The 23128-nt window shown below is 36.8% G+C and overlaps 1 protein-coding gene across 4 annotated transcripts in view; it reads left to right on the forward strand.

The window, feature by feature from the left end:
- The window catches only part of LOC120527669 (putative methyltransferase NSUN7), a 252158-nt gene that overhangs the window by 37694 nt on the left and 191336 nt on the right, over window positions 1–23128 (forward strand). For all 4 annotated transcript variants that reach the window (XM_039751333.1, XM_039751330.1, XM_039751332.1 and 1 more), the window contains exon 3: window positions 7772–7830. In XM_039751333.1, coding sequence (XP_039607267.1) covers window positions 7772–7830 — 59 coding nt within the window. The remainder of the gene's footprint in view (window positions 1–7771; window positions 7831–23128) is intronic.

Here is a 23128-nt window from a genome sequence, read left to right on the forward strand (position 1 = left end):
TAGGGGTGTGCATCTCTGTGTCCATCCAACATATTATAATCCGGTTATATCTTATTTTACTCTTGTTTGGAAAAAAAATGGGAACATTTTTCAGAAGGTAGTGGTTGGAAATAAAATTACTGGAATATATGCATTTTGTTTTTTTAATCCTGAACATTCTGAGGACTGAAAAACTCCTCAAATTACTCATGAGAAGACTAAGAATGTCTGCTTAGTGATCTTCCACTCATCTTCAATCATCTGTGTTTATCAGTCACTTATATTCTTTTCACTTTTTCCAGTGACCTCTAATAATGTATTATTTATAAATATGAAATCTAAAGAATAAATTGTGATTTTTACCTCAGTATCTTCCCATTCCTTAGAGTTATGTTGTCTGGAGATATACATTCCTCAGGATTCACACAGAGTTCATTGCAAACTGGCTAAGGAAAAGAGAGGGAAAAAAGAATATCTCAAAACTGACTCTTGTGTTGGTTCTAAATAAATCATGGCTGACAAGTCCAGACAGGGAAGTGGTGTTTGAGAAGCTGATGCATATAACAGTATCATAAAATTTGGTCCAAAAACGAAACACATGCAGCCATAGGTCCACCACATTATAAACATAAGCTTGCTTGATTTTAAAGTTGGCCAGAGAATATACCTGTCTACTGAAAACTGAAGGTTATGACTTGAGTTCAGTTGTGTAATCTAGCAATCTCTGTATGGATTATAGAAAGATTTTTTATCTAATCACTCCATTTTCATGTGCATCCAATAGTTTGAGTGTCATTAGTAGAAGCTTGTATTTTTCCTGTTCAAACTTCATCTTGACTCCTATTATGCAATGACTACTAACTACAAGATTCAATATACTGAATATTGAAGACAAATATGTGGGATCTCAATTTCTTGAACACCCCAAAAACCTCCTTTTTGGGAATCTTCTTTCTCATATTTTACTAAGCATATCTCATAATCAACATCCTGACAACACAGCTGATAAAGAGGCCTCATCTTGGGATTGAGGGTGTTGGTTATACCTATCTACTTTAGCTGCTTGATCATTATTCTCCAATATATGAGTTAATGTTGATTTATTTCATTTATCAATAGAAAGCAGTACAATGAGTGGGCATCTGCTTTGATGATTGGCACATGTGTAGCTCATGTCTAAAAACACCTTTTTGGTCTGCTTGTGTTGAGCTAGTAAGTCTCTGTGCTTAACGCAGCTTCCATATGCAGGTAGTCTAACCATTTGGTCTGCTTATGCTCAGTTAATAAGTTTTTTGGTTTAAAGCAGATAAGGCTCTGCAGAAAAATACATTATTACTTTTAATTATCATATTAACTAACCTTATTTACAGATCTCCTTGACTATTTTCCTTATTGTTTCTCAAGTTTATAGTCACCTTCTCTCCAAATTAAAAACATTATGATAAAATCATCTTAATATACTGTAATATTTTATTTCCTTTAAGGTATGTTGCTTATATGAAAGATAAATGTGGAATTATATATTAAATTGAAACATATGGTGAAAGCGTAATAATTGCGAAATATATTTGCTGCTTAATTGTAATTCAAGTATATTTTAAGGAAATGTATTAATACATTTTTAACATCATACCTTGTATGTATAAAGGTTTTTTTTTATATTATAAACTGTAATCTGCAAATGAATGCATCAAATATATGTGTATGCATTTAAAAAATGTATTTTAGTATTCTAAACAGCCAATTTTGTCATTCTGAAATATTACTGTATATTTCAAAATATCATTATTTGTATAAGCTTAAGATATATTTATAATATATTCTATTAGTAACTAACAGACCTACCTAAATTACTCTCTTTCAAGATATTTGTGGTGCACTAAAATGTGTAAACACTGCAAATGGTAGTTTTGATAGTTCTAGTGTTTTTGTTTTTTATATGTAATTAATGCTTCAGAATAGTCTATTGAGGCGTGTATGAGGCATTTGTCAATTTTCTGCTGCTTTATTACTTTACAGATAATTATTGTTTACTCTTCAGAACATTTTCCTCATGTTTATAGCATATAATTACTTAAGATTAGATGTATGGCTGTTTAAATTTTGTACAAGCAACATCTAAGCTGTAATCCCATTAAAGTAAGATGATGAAGCATCAGTTCAGGATATGAACGGAGATTTATAGTTTGAACAGTAATCAATCGCAGTTTTATTGACTTAACATTTAAACTAGCCTCTTAACTTTTAAAAGGTACATTTGTCTTCATTTATAAATACCAAACAGGAAAATGTAGTACAAAATTAATGGAAAGTTTAGTCGCACTAATAAAGTGCAGAAAATGTATTGTGCCATTATTGTGTCATGCAGACTTTTACCATCATGGATTCAGGCACTGTCTGTCATAATATTTTTTTCATTTTTGTGTGGGTTGACTTGACAGGAACGTGAGTTTCTTCCCATATCCCAAAAATGTGTTTATTAGGTTAAGAGGCAAAGTATAGTTGCCCTAGGTATGAGCAAGTGTGGGTGCCTACATTTGAGTAACAATTGTTCACTCCAGAACTGTTTCCTGCTTTCCAGTTGAAGCTGCAGTGATGAGCTCTGTCTCTGGCCCTGGTTTCTGGTGACCCTGTAGTAGATAAAGTTTCTATAAGAAAACAATTAATTACTTTTTTCCATATAAAATCAATACAGACATGACCTTATACCCTTTCAATAGGAAATATAATGAACGGTGAACTAGTGACCCAAAGCAAAAGATTACAGGTTTGATATCGAACACTGGCCCGCAGTGTGATTCTGAAAAGAATCTGTGCTCCAATTGAATATGTGTAAATATTTCCTATTTAGATAAAAAGCTTTTGTGTTGGATACTTAATTTCCTTTTTGTTCCAAGTCCTGTGTTCTTCACCAGTAGGAATGAGGGCCCTTGCACATCATAGCACACATTGTATGCATATACCTCCATTTACACGCAAAGAAGATGATTTTCTTTTCATAATGTGTTTTTAAAAGTGCAGTTGCCACACAATTTGCTCATACATTTTTCTGTTTGGGGGTATGCCTCTTCTGGCACAAGCACAGTCAATATGGACAAGTCCTTGTAGACACAAGATGTGGAACTGTGCAGAAAGTTCTTTGGGCAAATGTGGTAGTCTGGATTGATGTTGAAATTACATCATTTTGCTTGGCCACACAAGTGCAGATTCAGGTATGCAGAAAGCATGAAGCGACTTTATGTTTTTTTGCCTTCTGCTTGAATTATTCCTGGATTTGCGCACATATAATAAACATCGTTTTATACTGGATAATGTGGGCCAGATGTGTGTGTGTGTGTTTATATATATATATATATATATATATATATATATATATATATATATATATATATATATATATATATATATATATATATATACAGGCCAAAAGTTTGGACACACCTCCTCATTCAATGTGTTTTCTTTATTTTCATGACCATTTACATTGTTAGATTCTAACTGAAGGCATCAAAACTATGAATGAACACATGTGGAGTTATGTACTTAACAAAAAAGGTGAAATAACCGAAAACATGTTTTATATTCTAGTTTCTTCAAAATAGCCACCCTTTGCTCTGATTACTGCTTTGCACATTCTTGGCATTCTCTCGATGAGCTTCAACAGGTAGTCACCTGAAATGGTTTTATTCAGTGAGAATCTACCAATGTAAATGGTCATGAAAATAAAGAAAACACATTGAATGAGGAGGTGTGTCCAAACTTTTGGCCTGTACTGTATATATATATATATATATATATATATATATATATATATATATATATATATATATATATATATATAGGGTGGCGCAGTGGGTAGCGCTGCTGCCTTGCAGTTAGGAGACCCGGGTTTGCTTTCCAGGTACCTCCCTGCATGGAGTTTGCATGTTCTCCCCGTTTCTGCGTGGGTTTCCTCTGGGTACTTCGGCTTCCTCCCACAGTCCAAAGACATGCAGGTTAGGTGCATTGGCGATTGTAAATTGTCCCTAGTGTGTGCTTGGTGTGTGTGTGTGTGTGTGTGTGCGCACGCCCTGCGGTGGGTTGGTGCCCTGCCCGGGGTTTGTTTCCTGCCTTGTGCCCTGTGTTGGCTGGGATTGGCTCCGGCAGAGCCCCGTGACCCTGTGGTTGGGTTTAGCGGGTTGGATAATGGATGGATGGATATATATACGCACGTAGGGTAATTCAGAATGAAGGTACACCTAATTGAAAATAATGGGTGAATTCCATAAATATAGGTCTGACAAACAGACATAGATTTGAGAGGCAGAAATAAGCAAGAAGAAAAAACTTAAAACAGTAGCAATGCATGTTAGCATGAAGTCAGCATAGGGTTGTGACAAAGGACTGCATGAGACATTGCATATTTAGGCTGTTAATCCTTGTGAAAATGTGTTTCATAAAACTGTTTTTAATACCTGTAAAATATACATTCTGTCAGACCAATTCTTCTTTTTTTCTTTCAATTTTTTGATATTATGAACAGCAGAGTGAGAGATTCATCCTAAATTAGTTTTTTTTTTTGTTTAAAGTTTTGTTACAATACATCTTGAATGGTTTTTGCAGAGACACTTCGATGTACACCAGGCTGTACTTATGTATACTTTATTTCTCTTGAAACTCAACTGTAAAGAAATGAAAGTCAATCTACTGTATGTTTACTGTAGTTTGCCTCATTAAACTGTAAGACAGGTATCATAATACAGCAGAAGAACGACTCTAGACTTGGCACACTATAGTGATTCTGTGGTATTGTATAAGTTTTATATTATAGGTCTGTGATGGTGTCATAGGAAGTGCATACAAGTTACATGTTTGATGGATGCAAGGTGAAATTGTTGTTCTCTCTTTTATTAGCCTTTCAATATTTCCATTTTTTTTACCTAGTCTTAAAAGAAGAAATGCTGGTGCATTGGACTGTGATCATCTAGACGTTATGGAAGTAGAAAAAACTGGCACATACTTCTTTTTCTTTTCATTAAGACAGATAATGACTATGGACTGAGACAAGAGCCCATGTATAAGGATTGTCCAAGAACACAAAGTCACTACAGCGTTTGCCATTTAAGCAACTGGATCCATAAACATGGAAAGTGACAAGACTTATGATATAATACAGAAGTCCATTTTGCACTTCCTCTATCACACACATCTTGTTGTAAACTTTAGGAGAGTGTTGTGTAGTAATTGACTGTTGTGAAGACACTGATTTGCCTCAAATCAATTTCTATAGTACTCACTGTAAACTCTTGTTAAATTTTAAGGGCACTTCTGCTATGACAACATTTATATATGTACAGTAGGAGTATGGTTATGTAACATTTGGACATTTAGAGTTAGATACTGTATGTTTATTTAAAAACTAAGTAAAGCTGTTTAAAAACACTCTTTAAAACTGGAATCATTTTTTAATGTTAATTTGCCAGTATAGCGTCTAGCTTGAAGGCCATGCTTCTTTTGTGACTACAGAAACCAGTGGGCTGTACTTGTTCAAGAACTACAGTATAGTCTGAATGCCAGCAGAAGTAAAGTTGCCCAACTTACAGAAGAAGGTACAGTAGTTTATTAAGGAAAAAAGACATGCAGCTATGTTAGCATTATTGTAAGCACATTTCTTAATTTCCCGACAGTATGGTATAAATCAAATACTATTGATGTAAGCTGTGAAAAGATAATTTTGTAAACTCCCTATAAGAAAATCTAATGGAGGTGAGTTAATTCTCAAATGCTCTCCTAGCACATTTTGTAAGGTTGGATTATAGGAAACACCAAAGACAAGGGGTACACTCACTCAGGGCCAATTTGGAATCACCGGTTAATGTAATATAGATATGTTTGGGACGTGAGAGAAAAAGAAGAGAAGATGAACTCCACACTTGTGCACCCAAACTAAGGATATGAGCCCAGATTGCTGAATATGTAGTTGGAAGCATCAACCACCATGCCACTAGCCCTTAGTTCTCTGATTCAGGTGTCCTAAGACTAATATATAGAAACCCAGAATTACCTGTTGGATTTCTGGAGTAAGAATCTTGGAGGATCTAGTGTTGCTTGTGTGTACATCATTTGAGATTAAAAAGATGAGAATGGGTCTTGTCCCAATTCAAGAAGTCACATACTTTAGACCAAGACAAACTGAAACCAATCCATATTGCACCTTGTGGCAATATTTTGGCTTGGTGGGGAAATTGTATGAAAAGTATCATTTTGAAGAAAAATCAATTGCAAAAAACAGCTAAACAAAGAACCATTGATGTGGAATGGGTATCTGCAACAGAAAAGAAATAAAAGAAGTAGAACAGGTATGTTTACAGTAAATTAAAGCAGAAAACTACAGTATGTTATGAGTATTAAAGAAGGTAATGCATAACTATCACTTTTCTCTAAAACATAAAGTAGCTTTCATATTCAGGAACTTCTAAAATTAGCCTTATGAAACCATGACTCCATGTCAGTGTATTAACTGTGTATGCTGTACAAGTAATATTTATGTGAAATAGAGATATACAGTTAAATTCTGAAAAGCTGCTGAAGAGGAAATGAAACATTTGGATGACTGACAGTGTTATAAGATCCTTGCATGCAGGCATCCTTCACTTGAACACATGGAATTTTCTCTGCTGTGTGTGTAACAGTTGACTGTCTCCACACTTATTTTTCTACTAACACATGAACGTGTAGTCCTTTTTTATGAACACATGGCTGTTGTGTTGCTGTGTATCCCCCAACCAGGTGTGGCAGGTGACCAGGTTCCATGCCCGGCCGGGACGCCCCTTCTGCATATGTTCCGGTGGAGCAGCCATGAACTCCTCAGTACCTCCCCCGGGACACTTGGTGGCAGCCTCCCTGGGTGACGTGGGTGCCTCAGTTTCCCACAGGGCTCCATGGGAGAAGGACTTCTCCACAACTCTGTGGGGATCTGGGTTGGCCACCAGGGGGTGCTGCCTGGATCCCGGAGCTTGTATTGACACCTCTACAGCCCCGCCCAGAAGTGCAATTAGCCACATGTGATCAAGCACCTGGAGCACTTCCGGAGGGGCTATAAAAAGGGTCACCATCCACCATTAATGAGTCGAGAGGAGGAGGACTAAGCTTGAGGAGGAGTGGTGGTAAAGGACAAAGTGTATGTTGTGTTGCAATTGTGCTTTGGGACTGTGTTGGGCTTTGTGGCAGAGGAAAGACATGTCCCACAGCTGAAGATAAATAAAAGTTTGTTTATTTTTATACGTGTCTCCGTGTCCTTCTGTGTTGGGTCATGCGTCTATATAGCGCCTTTGTTACACAGGATATATTGATTGTTTGAATAATAAACACACACTAAAGTGACACACCTGATTTTTTTTTGCTATTTGCATTCAATATGAGGGGAGAATCAACTAATCCTCCATGCCAACTGTCAGCAAATCTTCTAAGACAAACCTGTGCTGTAAACAAGCCCTGTAAAGCGTACATTTCTAACAGATGTTAGTAAATTGAAATATATGAGCCTTGTTTACGTGTGATGAAGTTGAAAGTAGCACATTAACTTGATATTATTTTATAAGCTCCAACTGAACAGATTTTCATCAATCTCTGTTGTGTCATGCACCACCATTTCTGAGGATATTTTCTTATGTTCTGCCTGTAATGCAGTGTATGTTTTGTTTTGACAAATCTGCAGATACTTGTTATCTAACTGAGTCAATCACACTCTTTTTAATGTTTACTTTGCTAATTACTTCTATCATTGACTGTGTGTTGTTCTTTGGTTTTTCAGATCAGGATTTATTGGAAGATCTGCTTGTTGACAGCTATTTCTACTCTTCTCAAACAATTGTAAGTTATATAGCATTTGCTTATATCATGCATGCTGACCCAGCTCAGTTACTGATGGCATACTGTACTCACTTATTGAGTAGTAAAGATATCTTATCACTTATTAAACCACATGCAAGAGAAGAGGAAGTTTGCAAGTGATTGAATGATTTCTTACCACTTTCATGCTGACATTCTCGGGGCGAGTAATCTGTCCTGTTCTGTTCTGTGGGACTCCTCATTGAAATAATTTCTCATAATGAAGAAACCTATTATCAAGGGAACTATATATGTGTTCTGTCCAGCTAGTGGGTCCAATTTTAAACACAGATCAGAATAAGTACCAGAGGAGAAAGGCACGCCAAGGTAGAACATACATTAAAATATAAAGGAATTACAGGAAAGGATGAGTCAACTTACATGTGCTGGAGTAAAAATAATGACAATTGTTAATTTCAATTTTTAAAAAAATGGTCAGAATTTTGTATTTTCATAGTTTAGCCTTCAGTAGGTATATTCTACACATAGAATAAACATGGTAAGCTATACAGGTTGGAAAAGGGCGGATCAAGGCTGCAGTGATGATAAGGCTGAGAGGTCATAGTGGATATATAAGACATTCATAAAAATAGAAATTAAAAGGTCAGTCAGTCATTTGACGATGCAATTAAACTTAATAAACCTTTTATATTTGACCCTTTTCCCTGTTCCGACTTGCTCTCCAGACTAGGGGTCAGATTTGCAAAACTTGAGCATGTACAAAAAGACACTTGAAATGTTTGTACACAACCTACCACATAAAAGTGTGTGTATATTTATGGCAACTCTGACCAAATTGTATACCACATTTCAGATAAACTGAAATGATGACACCTTAAGTCTCTTCACTCCGTCATGCCTGCTGCGCTGGAAGCCATTGACTGACAAGACGCTACATTCAATTTTTGGTGTGGGTTTGGGTGAATATACATAAAACAAAGTATGTTTTTGCCAAGATAAGTAGGCAATTTATAGCAGTGTTCAGTTCTTCTAATGTAACCAGTGCACTTTACTACACTCATATTGTAGTAAGAGCACCTTGCAAGAATGCAGTTGCTTTTGTTAACTGTAAACTGTGACATTGCATTAATGCACAGGTCATCTGTGATGCCAAGACTGACAAATGTTGTGGCACAATAGCCTAGGTAAACCCATCATTCATTTATTTTGAGGCAAGTAACTTTGGCAGACATGACGGTGCTGTATGTGACGGCTGGCTTGTTGGTAAAGTAATTGGCTGAACCGTCATTTTTTCATATGGCCTGTACTATTCATTGTAACACCAATCACGTGATTAGACGTGCAGGTGATGGTGGCTACCCATTCAGATGGTGGCACCTTACGCCTTTCACCTAGAATGCAGAAGAGAGACCCTACAATCCTGCACATGCTCAGCAGAGCACACCATAGGACTGGGTGCCAAGAGAGAAGGCTGCTCTAACAGCCATTGGAATTCTGTAGCATAATGATTGTATATGTATGAGGCTGATTCCCATAGTCCATATATGGTTCTTTCAGGGTGGCAACCAGGCAGGGCTTGAGGCACATTCATGCACACACATTTACAAGGCGATTGTGATTTACAAAGGTAAATTGCATAGAAATGTGTGTATGGCAGGTTTTATGAATTTGATTTTTTTTTTTTGGTGTACACATTTTCCTGTGTCTTGGCATACACATATTTTCACACACAGATCCACACATAGTTTTATACATGAGACCCCTGGGACTGTGTGACTACCACCTGTTCACAAATCTGATGGACTGCTTCCAAGCAACATGTTATGCAACTGATGAAGATGTTAAGTCAGCAAAAGAAGAATGGCTGCACAGGCAAGACAGCACACTTTATTTCAGTGGCACAGAAACACTTTGTGTGGTTTATTAGTATTTATGTAACAGTATATGAAAAAGTAAAACTTGTTTGATTTTAACAGTTGTTTCTCTGAATAGGTCAGGCTCAGAGATTTTTAATTAGGCCTCTCTTTAATATGTCTTCTGTACACACTACTGCTACTACTGCTATTAATCTTATTTATGAAATGTGTCATTCACACTCATCTTTTGGAGCAGTAGCTTTTTATTGCTCATCAACAAGCCAACATTTCATGTAAAATGGAGTGTGAAATGAAACCCCTACAAGGGTTATTACCAGGGAAATTCACTAATACTGTTTGAAACTGATACTGTTATATGAGAATGTGCAATATAAAATAAAGTTGCAAATACAGTGTTTTTTAGCGTTCATAGTCACTCATTTACATAGGAATGTATCTTTCAGACCTTGAAGATCTAATGTCATCAAGTGAAAAGCATTTTTTGCTATTTTAGAAAGGGAATAAACCAAGTCTCTTAGGAATAAGAGCACAAGAAAATTTAGAAGCCATCAAAATGGAAGATATGATGGAGCAATGATGTCAGAATTATGGAAGCATTGGCCTCTAATACACTATCATGGATACAAACAGACGATTTCTTTCTTTGTTTCAAATTACATTTCAGACTTTTATAGACAATACAGGATAAAGAGGATCTACCTTTTTAAAATACCTATACCTTGTGGCTGCACTCTGGCACAGTGGTTAGCACTTCCGTCTGGTGGTACTGTAGGCAAAAGTTCTGACTTCCCACAACCCTGAACGGGTTAAACAGGATAGGAAATGGATTGATTGCCCTGGTTCTCTCTTTAACAAGCATCACTATATGACACATTTCAGACTGAAGTTTCATAAGATTATACTTTACTAGTGGCATAGTACTTTATATATTGCTCTGGAATACTTGTGTGGCTGTTTAAAAGCGTTTCTGACACTGTGTTATTCTGACATGTGTGTTATCATCAGACTTCACATATCACATAGCTTGTCATCCACGTTTGTACTTTTACATGGTGCACCACCCAACATTTGGCACACAATGAATAAAAGAAAACGCATATTGCAAAGAGAATGCTCTGCAAAATCATGCCACCAAGAAATATAATCTGCCATTGTGCACTAGAATGTAATACCAAATACAAGGGTGGCACTGAATGAAATCTCAAACAGGATAAATATTTCACAAGCTGTCTGCGAGCACTGAAGGAAAAAAAGACATTTAAAGGAAGTTTGCACCTTTTTATTGAAATATTTCTATTTTGCTTAGATCTTTGTAAATAAACTTTTGAATTTTGCTTTTAGTTATTTATTTATAGGTAACTACTGTGGTAAAATTTTAAGTTACATTATTTGAGCTCTGCCCGAGCATTTGTTCCTGCCTTGCAGTCCTGTGCTGGCTGGGATTGGCTCCAGCAGACCCCTGTGACCCTGTGTTAGGATATAGTGGGTTGGATAATGGATGGATGGATTATTTGAGCTAAGTTAGTCAGCTATCAAATTAAATAATGTAACTTAATTTTACCAATTTCAATTAAGTATATTTGAGAATGTTTTGTTAATTTTTTTGCATTTTGTGTGTTTAGGGTGTCATGTATGCATTTTGGGCAGCGCAGTCTTTAGTGTCTTAGAACTCCAGAGTCTTTCCTGGGCACTTCTGTGGAGGCTGCATATTCTGTCTGTATCTATGTGGGCTTCCCGCCATCCATTGTTGACTCTAAATCTCAACCATAAGAGTCCTGTGTGTATACGAATGTGTCTTGTAATGACCCGAATGTTTCCCAGGGCTGGTTGCTGCTTTGTATCTGATGTTGCTGGAAAGGGCTTCACCCCACTCCTGAACTAGAAGAAGTGTTTCGATAAGGGATGAGTAAATGCTTATATTTTTTATGTAACATTGAGTATGTAATCTTTTGTACGTAAATCCTTTATGTGGTATCTGATGGAAATTAGGAGAAAGAAGAACACATTTGCTAAAGAAACCAGAAGGCACTTTGTACATCTGTGTTAAATCAGATACACTGCCATCTTACATGAAATGCCTGGATCTCATCTTAATTTAATCCTTCTTTTCACTTGGTGAAGATTTCTCTCATTTCCTTGACTTTATTTTCTGTATACTTATGAAGGCACACAGCTTGAGCTTGCGCTAAAGACTCATTTATGATAGTTTACCCTTCTTTTCAATTTCTTTTTGTTTTAGATCAGTAACCTTGGGTAGCATACCTACAGTAGACACATTCTACAGATGTCCAACTTCCTGTCCTTTTCCATATTTCTTTTCTGTTGAGTAGAGTGAGTTAGCACTGTGGCATTGAAACCAAAAATCTTTATATGTGTGTAAATACACTTGCTGATTTTGTAGTAATTTTGACAAAATCTGACAGAATTGACTGCATAAGAGTACAGTAGTGGTGGTCTGGATTCTGCTAACCCTTTAATTAGGAAAATCTCTTAAAGGAGTGTTTAAAATTCAATCTGTTTTATTCCTGTTCTGTTTAATTCAGTTATGGAGAATTGTAATAAATTAACTTTTTATGAAATATTTGATGTTTAAATTTTCACATTTTCATTTTATTTCCCCAAACCTGCCTTGATTCTTATTGATTGTGGATTATGTTTAAAATATATTCTATGAACCATGTGGTTTAGAGTTAACTAACAGCATTTCAAAGTTAATTCCACCTCAGTTATCCTTCCAGTTTATTTGATAATCCGTGATTTCAATTATATTTTTATACATCCTCATTGGAATATTAAAGTTCGAAACCCTTGAGTTTTGGATCATTATGAGTGTTTAGGTTTGTGTAATCAAATTTATTTCTTGTCAGAAAGTGCAAATTTATAGAAAACCAAATACAAACATGATAATGTAACGTAAGCCATATTTGTCTGTTCAGCAGTGACAATTACATGAAGCTGTCTTCCAAGTAAATGCAGTTTTGTTTCAATTAAATTTAGTTTATTTGATAACTGTGCATTTACTGTAGATTTAAACACTATACCAATAGGCCACAATTTATCAGACCAGGCCAGCTTGTAATAAAATATAGACATGTTTCTGTTCATATAAATAAGGATGCTTGCTTCTAAGTGAAAGCAGTTTTGCAAATATTCATAAAAAAGATCTTTCAAATTAGCACTTCACCCAAATTGCTGAAGACAATGATACGCAAACGAGCACTGCAGAGGGAGTCCATCAAGCTGGAGGAAAGGAATTGTGTGATCAGAGTAAGGCAAGATAAGAAAGAGAAGCTGCAGCAATGCACCCAATGAGAGCAAAAGTAACACATGCACAAGGAAGAGAAAAAGCAGCATGTTAAGTACAACATGCAAATGATGATTATTTTTATTTGCCATCTTTCAGAATAAGACATTGACAGTTTCCTTTGTAACCTGTATTTTGTAAGACTATTAACACACCTCAGAGAACAGTCTTTAGAAATTTTGTTTATCAGCTTTTGTAGTTGAACGTAAGCAACACTGCACTTAAAACACTAGAACTGCAGTCCACAATTTCTCAGATAGTAATATAATATTTAGCAAACCAACTTATTGTGTGAGTTTCCTTCAAATATTTTAATATCTCTAGATGATCGTTTGAATTGCTTTACTTATACGCATTACCTGCAATCAGTGTTTTATGAATATCTTTTTGTGTCAACTTTATCTTACTATTTAATGTTTTGTTTCAGTATTTGTTCCATCATTTTAATATGCACTCACATTCTTCTTTGTAATTGTTTTTCGTTTATTATAATCATTGCTGCTCTTTTTCCTGTGTGCAGTCATACTTTATGAATCAACATCAAAAACTTCCATTGATGTGGAACACTGTGCAAAATTCTCCAGAAAATAAATTATTTTCCTTTAGGCCTTCATAAAGCACAAATTTGATTTTGCTAAAAAATAACTTTAGAAATCATTTTTTAATGTTTGCTTAAATTGAATTAGTCTGGTTTAGTAAATGGATGGATGACCATTTGTTTAAGCAACGGCTATTAAATGTTTGTTGAGATATTAAATGCTTCAGTTTCTAAAGATAAAGGGGTAATGCAAAGTTATTTTTTTCTTGTGTGTTCTTTAAGAATAATATTAATACTCTCATTATTGTAAGTAACTCTATACATTACTGTGTACACAACAGAGTTAATGCAAAATTCCTCCATGTCATTAATTATACTTACTGTACTGTATTCTAAATTTGTAGGCTTCCAACAAAACACAGTAAAATCATGGGGTCTGACATATAAGTACTTGTTGCTTAAAAATAATATGTTTTGCTGCAATTTATTTGTTAATAGTGACAAGAAACACTTGACTTGTATGTATTAAAATGGTGTTTTCATTAACAGTAAATACTGTGTGATGCATAAGGGGCGCATACAGCCACCCTAACCCAACACAGACAGGCAGATACAATTTGCCACACAGCACACACGATTTATTTGCATAGGGGAGCCGCTTTCCCGCTCCCCAGAGCACAGCACAGTGCACCACAGTACAAGTCTCAGTCCTTTTATTATTCTTCTCTTCCGTCCTTCCGCCTCTACTCCCTCTCTGGCAAGCTTCATCCACCTCCTTCCGACTCTGGCTCCTTGAGTGAGGTAGCTCCTCTTATTCAAATCCTGGGAGTGCTCCAGGATATTATCTGGATTATCTGGAATCACTCCCAGGTGTGGTGGAAGTCCATTGTACTGTAGAGCTCTGCAGCTCCCTCTGGCGGCCCCCAAGGAACCCAACAGGGCTGCACCAAACTCCAACTCCCAGTGTGCCCTGGGGTAATCTGAGGTACCACAGCTGCCGAGGACAGCTGCCCTCTAGTGTCCCTGGGGAGGTATTGCCTCAGTGATACTCTCTCCCCCGGGCTTTCCATTCCATTACCATTTTTGGCCAGGTAATGGCCATGGCCGTCCATCACAACTGATTTTAGCTTCCTGCAATATTTTTTGAAAACTGATATGCATATGGGGAAATACTATTCTGGGATTAATAAAAACTAATACAGTATACAGTTGACAGCATCCTTTATTAAGACTGTTCTGTTCCAGTCACAATTATTTGTACATAGAGATACTTATCAAAAGGAAAGTGAAATCGGGATAACTTTTCTATATCTGTGTTCCAGGTCTTGTGCACATAAAGCAGGGTCAAAACTTTGACTGGACACTAGTCTTACACATAGCAAAATCGCACTCACACCACACTCATTCACACTGAACCAGTTAACCCAGTCATTGAGAAGAAAGCCTTAGCTCCATGAATGGACCTTGTTCAATATTTGAATTCCTACTGTGAAAAGGTCACTCTGCTTAGAGTGCCACCTCACAACATCAAAATAGCCACAAAAATGCAAATCAATCACAACACAATTGATAACTTTGTACTTAACGTGTATAAAAGAATACAAATCCACATTTAGGCTCAGTTGAAAGAGCCAAAGTTAAAGTCAACAGAGATGAACAGAGCAGTTAGTTGAGTAGGTCTTGAAACTTCAGCTGTTGTTTTCTCCACATGCATAGAAGTGTGCATGAATTTTTATACAATGCGTAATTCAAAAGTCTCCGGGCTTAACAGGTCAAAATGCTAGAATATGGTAACACTTTCTAGAATCTCATGATAATATTGTTTTGGTATAATAAAGCAATTAGTCTCTAACTAGAAGTTTTTCCTCTATGTCTAGATCTCCCTGCTAAACAAAAAAATTTGAATTGCTTTTTCTTGGATTTATATGGGAGAAGAATAAAAGCAAACATTAGCAATGCATAAAAAAGAAAGCAGAGCACTGTTATTTAGTCATAATGATAATAAAAATTTATAAAAAAAAACAACAAATTATCCGTGTGATTGTCTGTTTGTTTGTACAAAAATCATGCAAAAACAGCAGAACTGATTTACAGTATATGATACTTTTCATGTAAGTTGGCCCAACTTAAAATATAGGGTATGTAGCATATTGGGGGGAGGAAGGGCAACCCGTAAACCCGTGCCCATGCAAGGACTACAGTGCCATCAGGGCAGCAGGTGAGTTTTATTTTTTTATCTCAGCATTGGTTGTGTTTTACCATGTTGAATTAATTCCCATTAGATAGTTTTTCTCCCAATAATTTTCATCTGGACCATTTTTTTGGAAATATATTGGTCAAAATGAGATGTATGGTATTACCAAAATCTTAAGAAGCAGTTTTCTTGTCTTTCTGTCCCCAAAAAGACTTTACAACTACAAAACATAATTTTTAGTTAGATTTATGGATATGAAATTGCACATGAAATGAAATGTCAGTTTTGCAAAACTGAATCTGAAAGTGAACTTGGCAGTTTCACAAATCACAATTTTGTGATTTTATGTTTTATATAACCTATGGCAGGAGAATCGTGTTGCCAGATAATGACAGTGGCCGTCTGGTGCTTGCTGGTCAAGCGTGCAGATAGAATTTTAAATTGTGTACATTTGATAATAATTGTGAAATGAATTGATGACACTGAATTTTTTATCAAATCAAAACTTCACAATTTTGAAAAAGTCAATACTATTGTACATATGCATATCATTACTAAGTACAATGGCTATAAGCCACAATGAAACACAATGAAACATGTTGAGTCGCTGCTCAGATAATGGCAGAAAGAGAATGACTGAAAACGACATTAGTAACTACTGTTTCTTAATGGCAGCCATTTATGCAGGCCCATTTCAATGCCAATACAGTAGCGTTTCTCAACCTTTAAGTATTTGCGAGCCAAGTTTTCATAACAGTTTTACTCACGGCCCCCCTGACATTTTTTTGAAATGTAGATGCATATTTTATTATACCTACTTAACTTTTATCGACATTTATCTAACTCTATATTTATTGTTCTAGTATCAGAATGTAGTTTAAGTTAATTTGTTTTGGTTTCAGCAGATGTTTTTTTCATATTTTTAATTCTTGTTTTCTTTTTTTCACATCTTTGCGCCCCCCTTTTTGTTACTTCGCGCCCGCCCCACAGGTTGAGAACCACTGCAATACAGCATCATGGTTTGTAGCAATTTTAAATCAATGTTGAATGAATTGTCTTTAATTAATCTTTGTAACACTATTGAATACCGCCATTGGTGATGTCTCCTATGATTATAAGGAGGTCCTTCTGTGAACCCCAGTCTCACCTTTTATAGCTGCTGTCTGAAAACTTTTGGTTCAGCAGGCCATCCAGTTTATTAATGTTGGATTACACATCTATTTGTGAAACCACACTAAAGTAGGAAATACAATGAAGTAGTACTCATGATTCCAGCCCAGTAAGGTGTTACCACACTTATGAAATGCAGTCATACACAAAAAGAACAAATGTTCCACTCATGAGAGCAGTTGTCAGAGAGGTACTATAAATGACGGATGGGACACTTGCATTTCAGGTAGCAATGAGAAAAGGGTCAACATTTAAAAAATATTTTCTTTCATACCATAACCCATTATACAAATATTCTGGGGTAATGCCTGGTAGACCACCTAGTATTTCATGAGCAGGCAATTTATATGAGTACAAAGCTTATTAAATACACAGAACCCAGTAACACACTGAGTATGTTTGATCTTTACTGTTTTTTACACCCAACCTGTGATTGGAGTACCTACAGAACACTTATACAGATGAAAGGGAAAATGAGAAAAATGCAGACAAACTGTCTGGGGTATGATCTTAGATTACTTAGGCCTTTAGGTGGCATTACCACCATTTGACCCCTTTCATAATTACAGATACATGAAAAGTCATACTGTAGTTCCACCCTCAATAGCTTTTTGCCTTTTAATTTAAGAATCTTTCAGTGTTATTCTTTTAGATTTCCTAAGAGACTAATTATTCTGTTGTAAACTTTTATTCAGTTCTTAAATATTTTTTATTGTGTGGCAAGTGAGAATCTGATATTTTCAGTGAATTGGGAAAATGTTTTAGTGTAATCTTTAGACATACAGAGGCATTATTCCAACCAATTGACAAGATACATTTACATTTTCAAACTGCCTGTATAACTTAAAGAATCTGTTCTGTACACTGTCAGGGATGCCAGGGGCCATGACCCGGCCGGGACGACAGGAAGGACCGGATGTGGGTCTGCACCCACCCTGGATCACGTGGGGGTTGCCTTCCGGGTTGTTTTGGGGGCCACGGGTACAGGGCATGGAAGCCCTACCCTGTAGGGGCCCATGGTCACCGCCAGGAGGCGCCCCAGTGCCTTGGGGACCTGTTACCCCAGCACTTCCGCCACACCAGGAAGTGCTGGGGGGAAGATTTATGACGGCGCCCGGAGAGCAGCCGGGAGGACAGCCGGCACTTCCGCCACGCTTGGGCGTGGCCAGAAGAAGATTGCTGGGAACACCTGGGGCTCATCCGGGTCCTCTATAAAAGGGGCCGTCTCCATTCATTCGAGGCTAGAGTCGGGTGGAAGGAGGACGAAGCAGAAGAGAGTGGAGGCGGCCCGAAGAAAGGCATTGTGGCCAGGACTTTGTGTTGGGGTTCGTTTGTGCACTGAACTGGGTCTGAGTGACCTTTGAACTGGGGTCTTAGTGACCAAATTATTGTAAATAATTCTGTAAATAAACGTGTGGTGGTTCTTAAACAAGATGTCCGCCTGTCTGTGTCCGGGCAAGGTTCACAACACCTATAGAATATTTGAAAACAAAAGTTCTCATAATGTCACTGGAGATGCCGGTTTTATTGGCTGAATTCAGTATGTTGAGGCAACATGAATACCCACTCAAAATTCATTTTGTTCCAACTGAATTGAAGCTCATAAAGTTTAACGTTGAAGAGCTGGCTGCGTAGGATGAAGATTGCTTAGTCTTTTTTATGGTAATCGTCATTTGTATGCACGAAAAAGAAATGACATGTTCTGGAGATCTATAGAGCCCCAACCAAACTTACCTTGAAATTCATAATAATCGTAACTACTAGATGATCTCAGGTCCTTTCGGAGAATTCCATCTGTGAGTGTTAGAAGAAAAAAATAATTACTACACAATATGAATTTAATTTCATTATCTGAAGCAGTTGAGCTAGGGTGCTACTAGTACCAAGTAAATGAGAAAAGGCTAATAGAATCCTTTAATCTAAATGACACAGCTTGAAACTTAATTCCTTGAACCATAAAATATATGTTGTGAATCCAATGAAACATCTGGTTCAGTACCCAACAATTGTGGTGATAGGTTTTCCTTGTTTTATTGATAATGAAGACAATTAATGATTACAAAAGAATTGCTTTAGCTAAAAAATCTCTGAAAAGGTCCTGTATTCTTTGTGATGAGGTATTTTTTAATTACTGAGAATTAAAAATGTTTGGGGCTCTTTGAGATCTAAAAATAACTGTGATGTTGGGTACTGTTGCAAAGCTCTTTTAGGGTTTTACATTTCTGGTAAATGGATTTTAACATGAAAAATACTATATAGTACTGGAAGGGCAGATGTGATAGATGCTGATAATAAATATCTGTTCTCATGTAAACCAATATAAAAACAGCAGTGTAATTAATTCTGAGAGTGTTAACCATAGATACATTGCTTGAGTTTATCAGCAAACATGTTAAGGTGAGCCTAATTTCAGCTACAGAATACGTATGGAACAACTAATCTTTGGAAATGAGACAGCTCATTCCGTTCCACTGAAATGAGTCCGAGAAACTTTTACATTTTCACAGCTGCGAAGATTGCTTTCTGACAAAATGGGCTACAGATATTGAAGGAAAATAAAGATGCAAAATCAATGAAGTTTACAGAATGAGCAACAATTTACTTACTTTATAACAGTTCTTTAATATTAAGGTGTACTTTAATTGTACAGACATGGAAATACTGGTGCCATTTTTATGGACTTAAGAGTGATCTCGCAGTGTTTAAATGACTTTTCAACTGGCCACTGTGGGTATATGCATGCGCCTGCTATGTGATGGATTTTCAAATAAATAGTGAATCAAGTATTTGAGAACACCATCTTATGTTTTCATGGAGAAAGGAAATTTTAAAAAGTTTATAATATAATAGAAGCCAATGGTAAGCAGTGCTGTACAGTGGCAAACAATATGAAAAACGTCCATGGAAAATAAAAAAATAGTGTCACGTTTCTTGTGTAGCATAATGCACATGTCAGGTAATAATAATAAATAATTCTTTGCTTTTATATAGCGCTTTTCTTACTACTCAAAGCGCTCAGCAATTGCAGGTTAAGGGCCTTGCTCAAGGGCCCAACAAAGCAGAGTCCTTATTGGCATTTATGGCAGTCGTTTGCTCACAAAATGTAAGACACATGCAGTTTTTGCTTAAACGATGTTAAATACATGGTTTTGGAATAATCAGCACACATTATATATAGGAAACTCAACTCACGTGGAACTTTTTGAATTTAAGATAGGACTCCTGACCAATGAACTAGGGTAAGAGGAGGAGCTTTTTACTGAAAAACCCAGTCCCATGTGATTACGTTTACTGTTTCTAATGTGCACTGATTTTTTCCAGAAGCATCCATTTAACAATATTTTACCAAGAACTGCATGTATTTTTACATATGGAGAGCAACCAGCTGGATAACTGACATGTGCATTATGCGACATGAGTAATGAGATGTTTTTTTATTTTCCATGACTGTTTTTCATATTGTTTGCCACTGAAAATGAGAGATTAAAAAATTTTCTCAGTCATCACTACAAAGTACATGGGATACGTACCCTTTTCGATTGAGTTTTCCTGAAGCCATGAAGCACTTCTTTATACGAAAAGCCATGGGACTCTGAAACAAATTACTAAGTCATGTATTTTTTAAAGGTACCTGTTTGAGATATTTGGACAGCTTAGCTGTCATTTAACCAAACTAGTTTAATGGTCTGAATGGTTTCACATTTGTCACAATTTTAGTGCTCTTATGTTTTCTTTGCGACAAATACTGCTAGAAATAGCTCTGCCACCATATAACTTCTAACTGGGAAAACAGGTTTCAGCACATATATTAATATATAAAAGAATTAATTGTCTTTTAACTGTATATTTCTAATGCAAGTTGCCATGGCTGTGTGGTACATGCGTGGGCACTGTGATGGAGTGGTGCCCTGTCCAGAGCTGGTTCTTGCCTTGTGTTCAGTGCTGCCGGGAAAGGCTTTGGCTTTCCATGAGCGTGAATTTAAATTAAACAGGTTTGAGAATATATGAGTATGTATATGTGTGTGTTATTTGAAAAAGCGTTGTTATATTGTAGGGTTTAGTTTTAAATAAGGTGTGAAAGGACTCAGACCACACAGCAAACACAACAAAAATGTTTGGGGGCAGCCACCTGTCTGTCAAAAAGAGAAGATTTGGTTTCACAGGTCTTTATAGACATCAGTCCAAAACAGAACTGGCAGGCAGACAAAAACATGGCGGTTTTAAAGCCAAGCAGGAGAAATGACGTCATCCGGACATGGAGCAGAAGTGCTTTCGTCTGGGCCGGAACTGGAAGTGATGTTGTCCAGGTCGGAACCGGAAGTGATGTTTTCCGGGTGGGATCTGGAATTAATGTCATCTAGCCCAGGCTTATTTTCCTGTGTTTGGTGTGGAGAGGAAAAAGAGAAAGTATCAGTGTACTCTGCCATCCACTGGTCTGGCGTGGAATTATCCTTTTTTGAGCCTTTTAGCTGCCTGATTAATACTTAAAATACAACAAGACTGGGGCTGTGTCACTTGGCATCTTCACATTGAACAATTAATTGCACACTGAAAATACCAGTACAGTTGTGCTTGAAAGTTTGTGAACCCTTTAGAATTTTCTATATTTCTGCATAAATATGACCTAAAACATCATCAGATTTTCACTCAAGTAGATAAAGAGAAACCAGTTAAACAAATGAGACAAAAATATTATACTTATCATTTATTTATTGAAGAAAATGATTGAATATTACATATTTGTGAGTGTCAAAAGTATGTGAACCTCTAGGATTAGCAGTTAGTTTGAAGGTGAAATTAGAGTCAGGTGTTTTCAAATCAATGGCATGACAGTCTGGTGGGAGTGGGCACCCTGTGTTATTTAAAGAACAGGGATCTATCAAAGTCGGCTCTTCACAGCACATGTGCGTGGAAGTGTATCATGACATGAACAAAGGAGATTTCTGAGGCCCTCAGAAAAAGAGTTGTTGATGCTCATCAGACTGGAAAAGGTTACAAAACCATCTCTGAATAGTTTGGACTCCACCAATCCACAGTCAGACAGATTGTGTACAAGTGGAGGAAAGTTCAAGACCATTGTTACCCTCCCCAGGAGTGGTCGACCAACAAAGATCACTCCAAGAGCAAGGCGTGTAATAGTCGGCAAGGTCTCAAAGGACCCCAGGGTAACTTCTAAGCAACTGAAGGCCTCTCTCACACTGGCTAATGTTCATGTTCATGAGTCCACCATCAGGAGAACACTTAACAACAATGGTGTGCATGGCAGAGTTGCAAGGAGAAAGCCACTGCTCTCCAAAAAAAACATTGCTGCTCGTCTGCAGTTTGCTAAAGATCACGTGGACAAACCAGAAGGCTATTGGAAGAATGTTTTGTGGACGGATGAGACCAAAATAAAACTTTTTGGCTTAAATGAAAAGCATTATGTTTGGAGAAAGGAAAACACTGCATTCCAGCATAAGAACCTTATCCCATCTGTGAAACATGGTGGTGGTAGTATCATGGTTTGGGCCTATTTTGCTGCATCTGGGCCAGGACGGCTTGCCTTCATTGATGAAACATTGAATTCTGAATTATATCAGAGAATTCTAAAGGAAAATGTCAGGACATCTGTCCATGAACTGAATTTCAAGAGAAGGTGGGTCATGCAGCAAGACAACGACCCTAAGCACACAAGTCGTCCTGCCAAAGAATGGTTAAAGAAGAATAAAGTTAATGTTTTGGAATGGCCAAGTCAAAGTCCTGACCTTAATCCAAATGAAATGTTGTGGAAGGACCTGAAGCGAGCAGTTAATGTGAGGAAACCCACCAACATCCCAGAGTTGAAGCTGTTCTGTATGGAGGAATAGGCTAAAATTCCTCCAAGCCGGTGTGCAGGAATGATCAAAAGTTACCGGAAATGTTTAGTTGCAGTTATTGCTGCAAAGGGCGGGGGGAGGGGGTCACACCAGATACTGAAATCAAAGGTTCACATACTTTTGCCACTCACAAATATGTAATATTCGATCATTTTCCTTAATAAATAAATGACCAAGTATAATGTTTTTGTCTCATTTGTTTAACTGGTTTTTCTTTATCTACTTTTAGGACTTGAGTGAAAATCTGAGGATGTTTTAGGTTATATTTATGCAGAAATATTGAAAATTCTAAAGGGTTTACAAACTTTCAAGCACAACAGTAAATGCCACTAACATAACCAAGTGTTATACGTTTTTTTCTATTTTTTCCTTAATTTGTAT

Source organism: Polypterus senegalus, chromosome 4, assembly GCF_016835505.1.
Source record: "Polypterus senegalus isolate Bchr_013 chromosome 4, ASM1683550v1, whole genome shotgun sequence".
Taxonomy (NCBI): Eukaryota; Metazoa; Chordata; class Cladistia; order Polypteriformes; family Polypteridae; genus Polypterus; species Polypterus senegalus.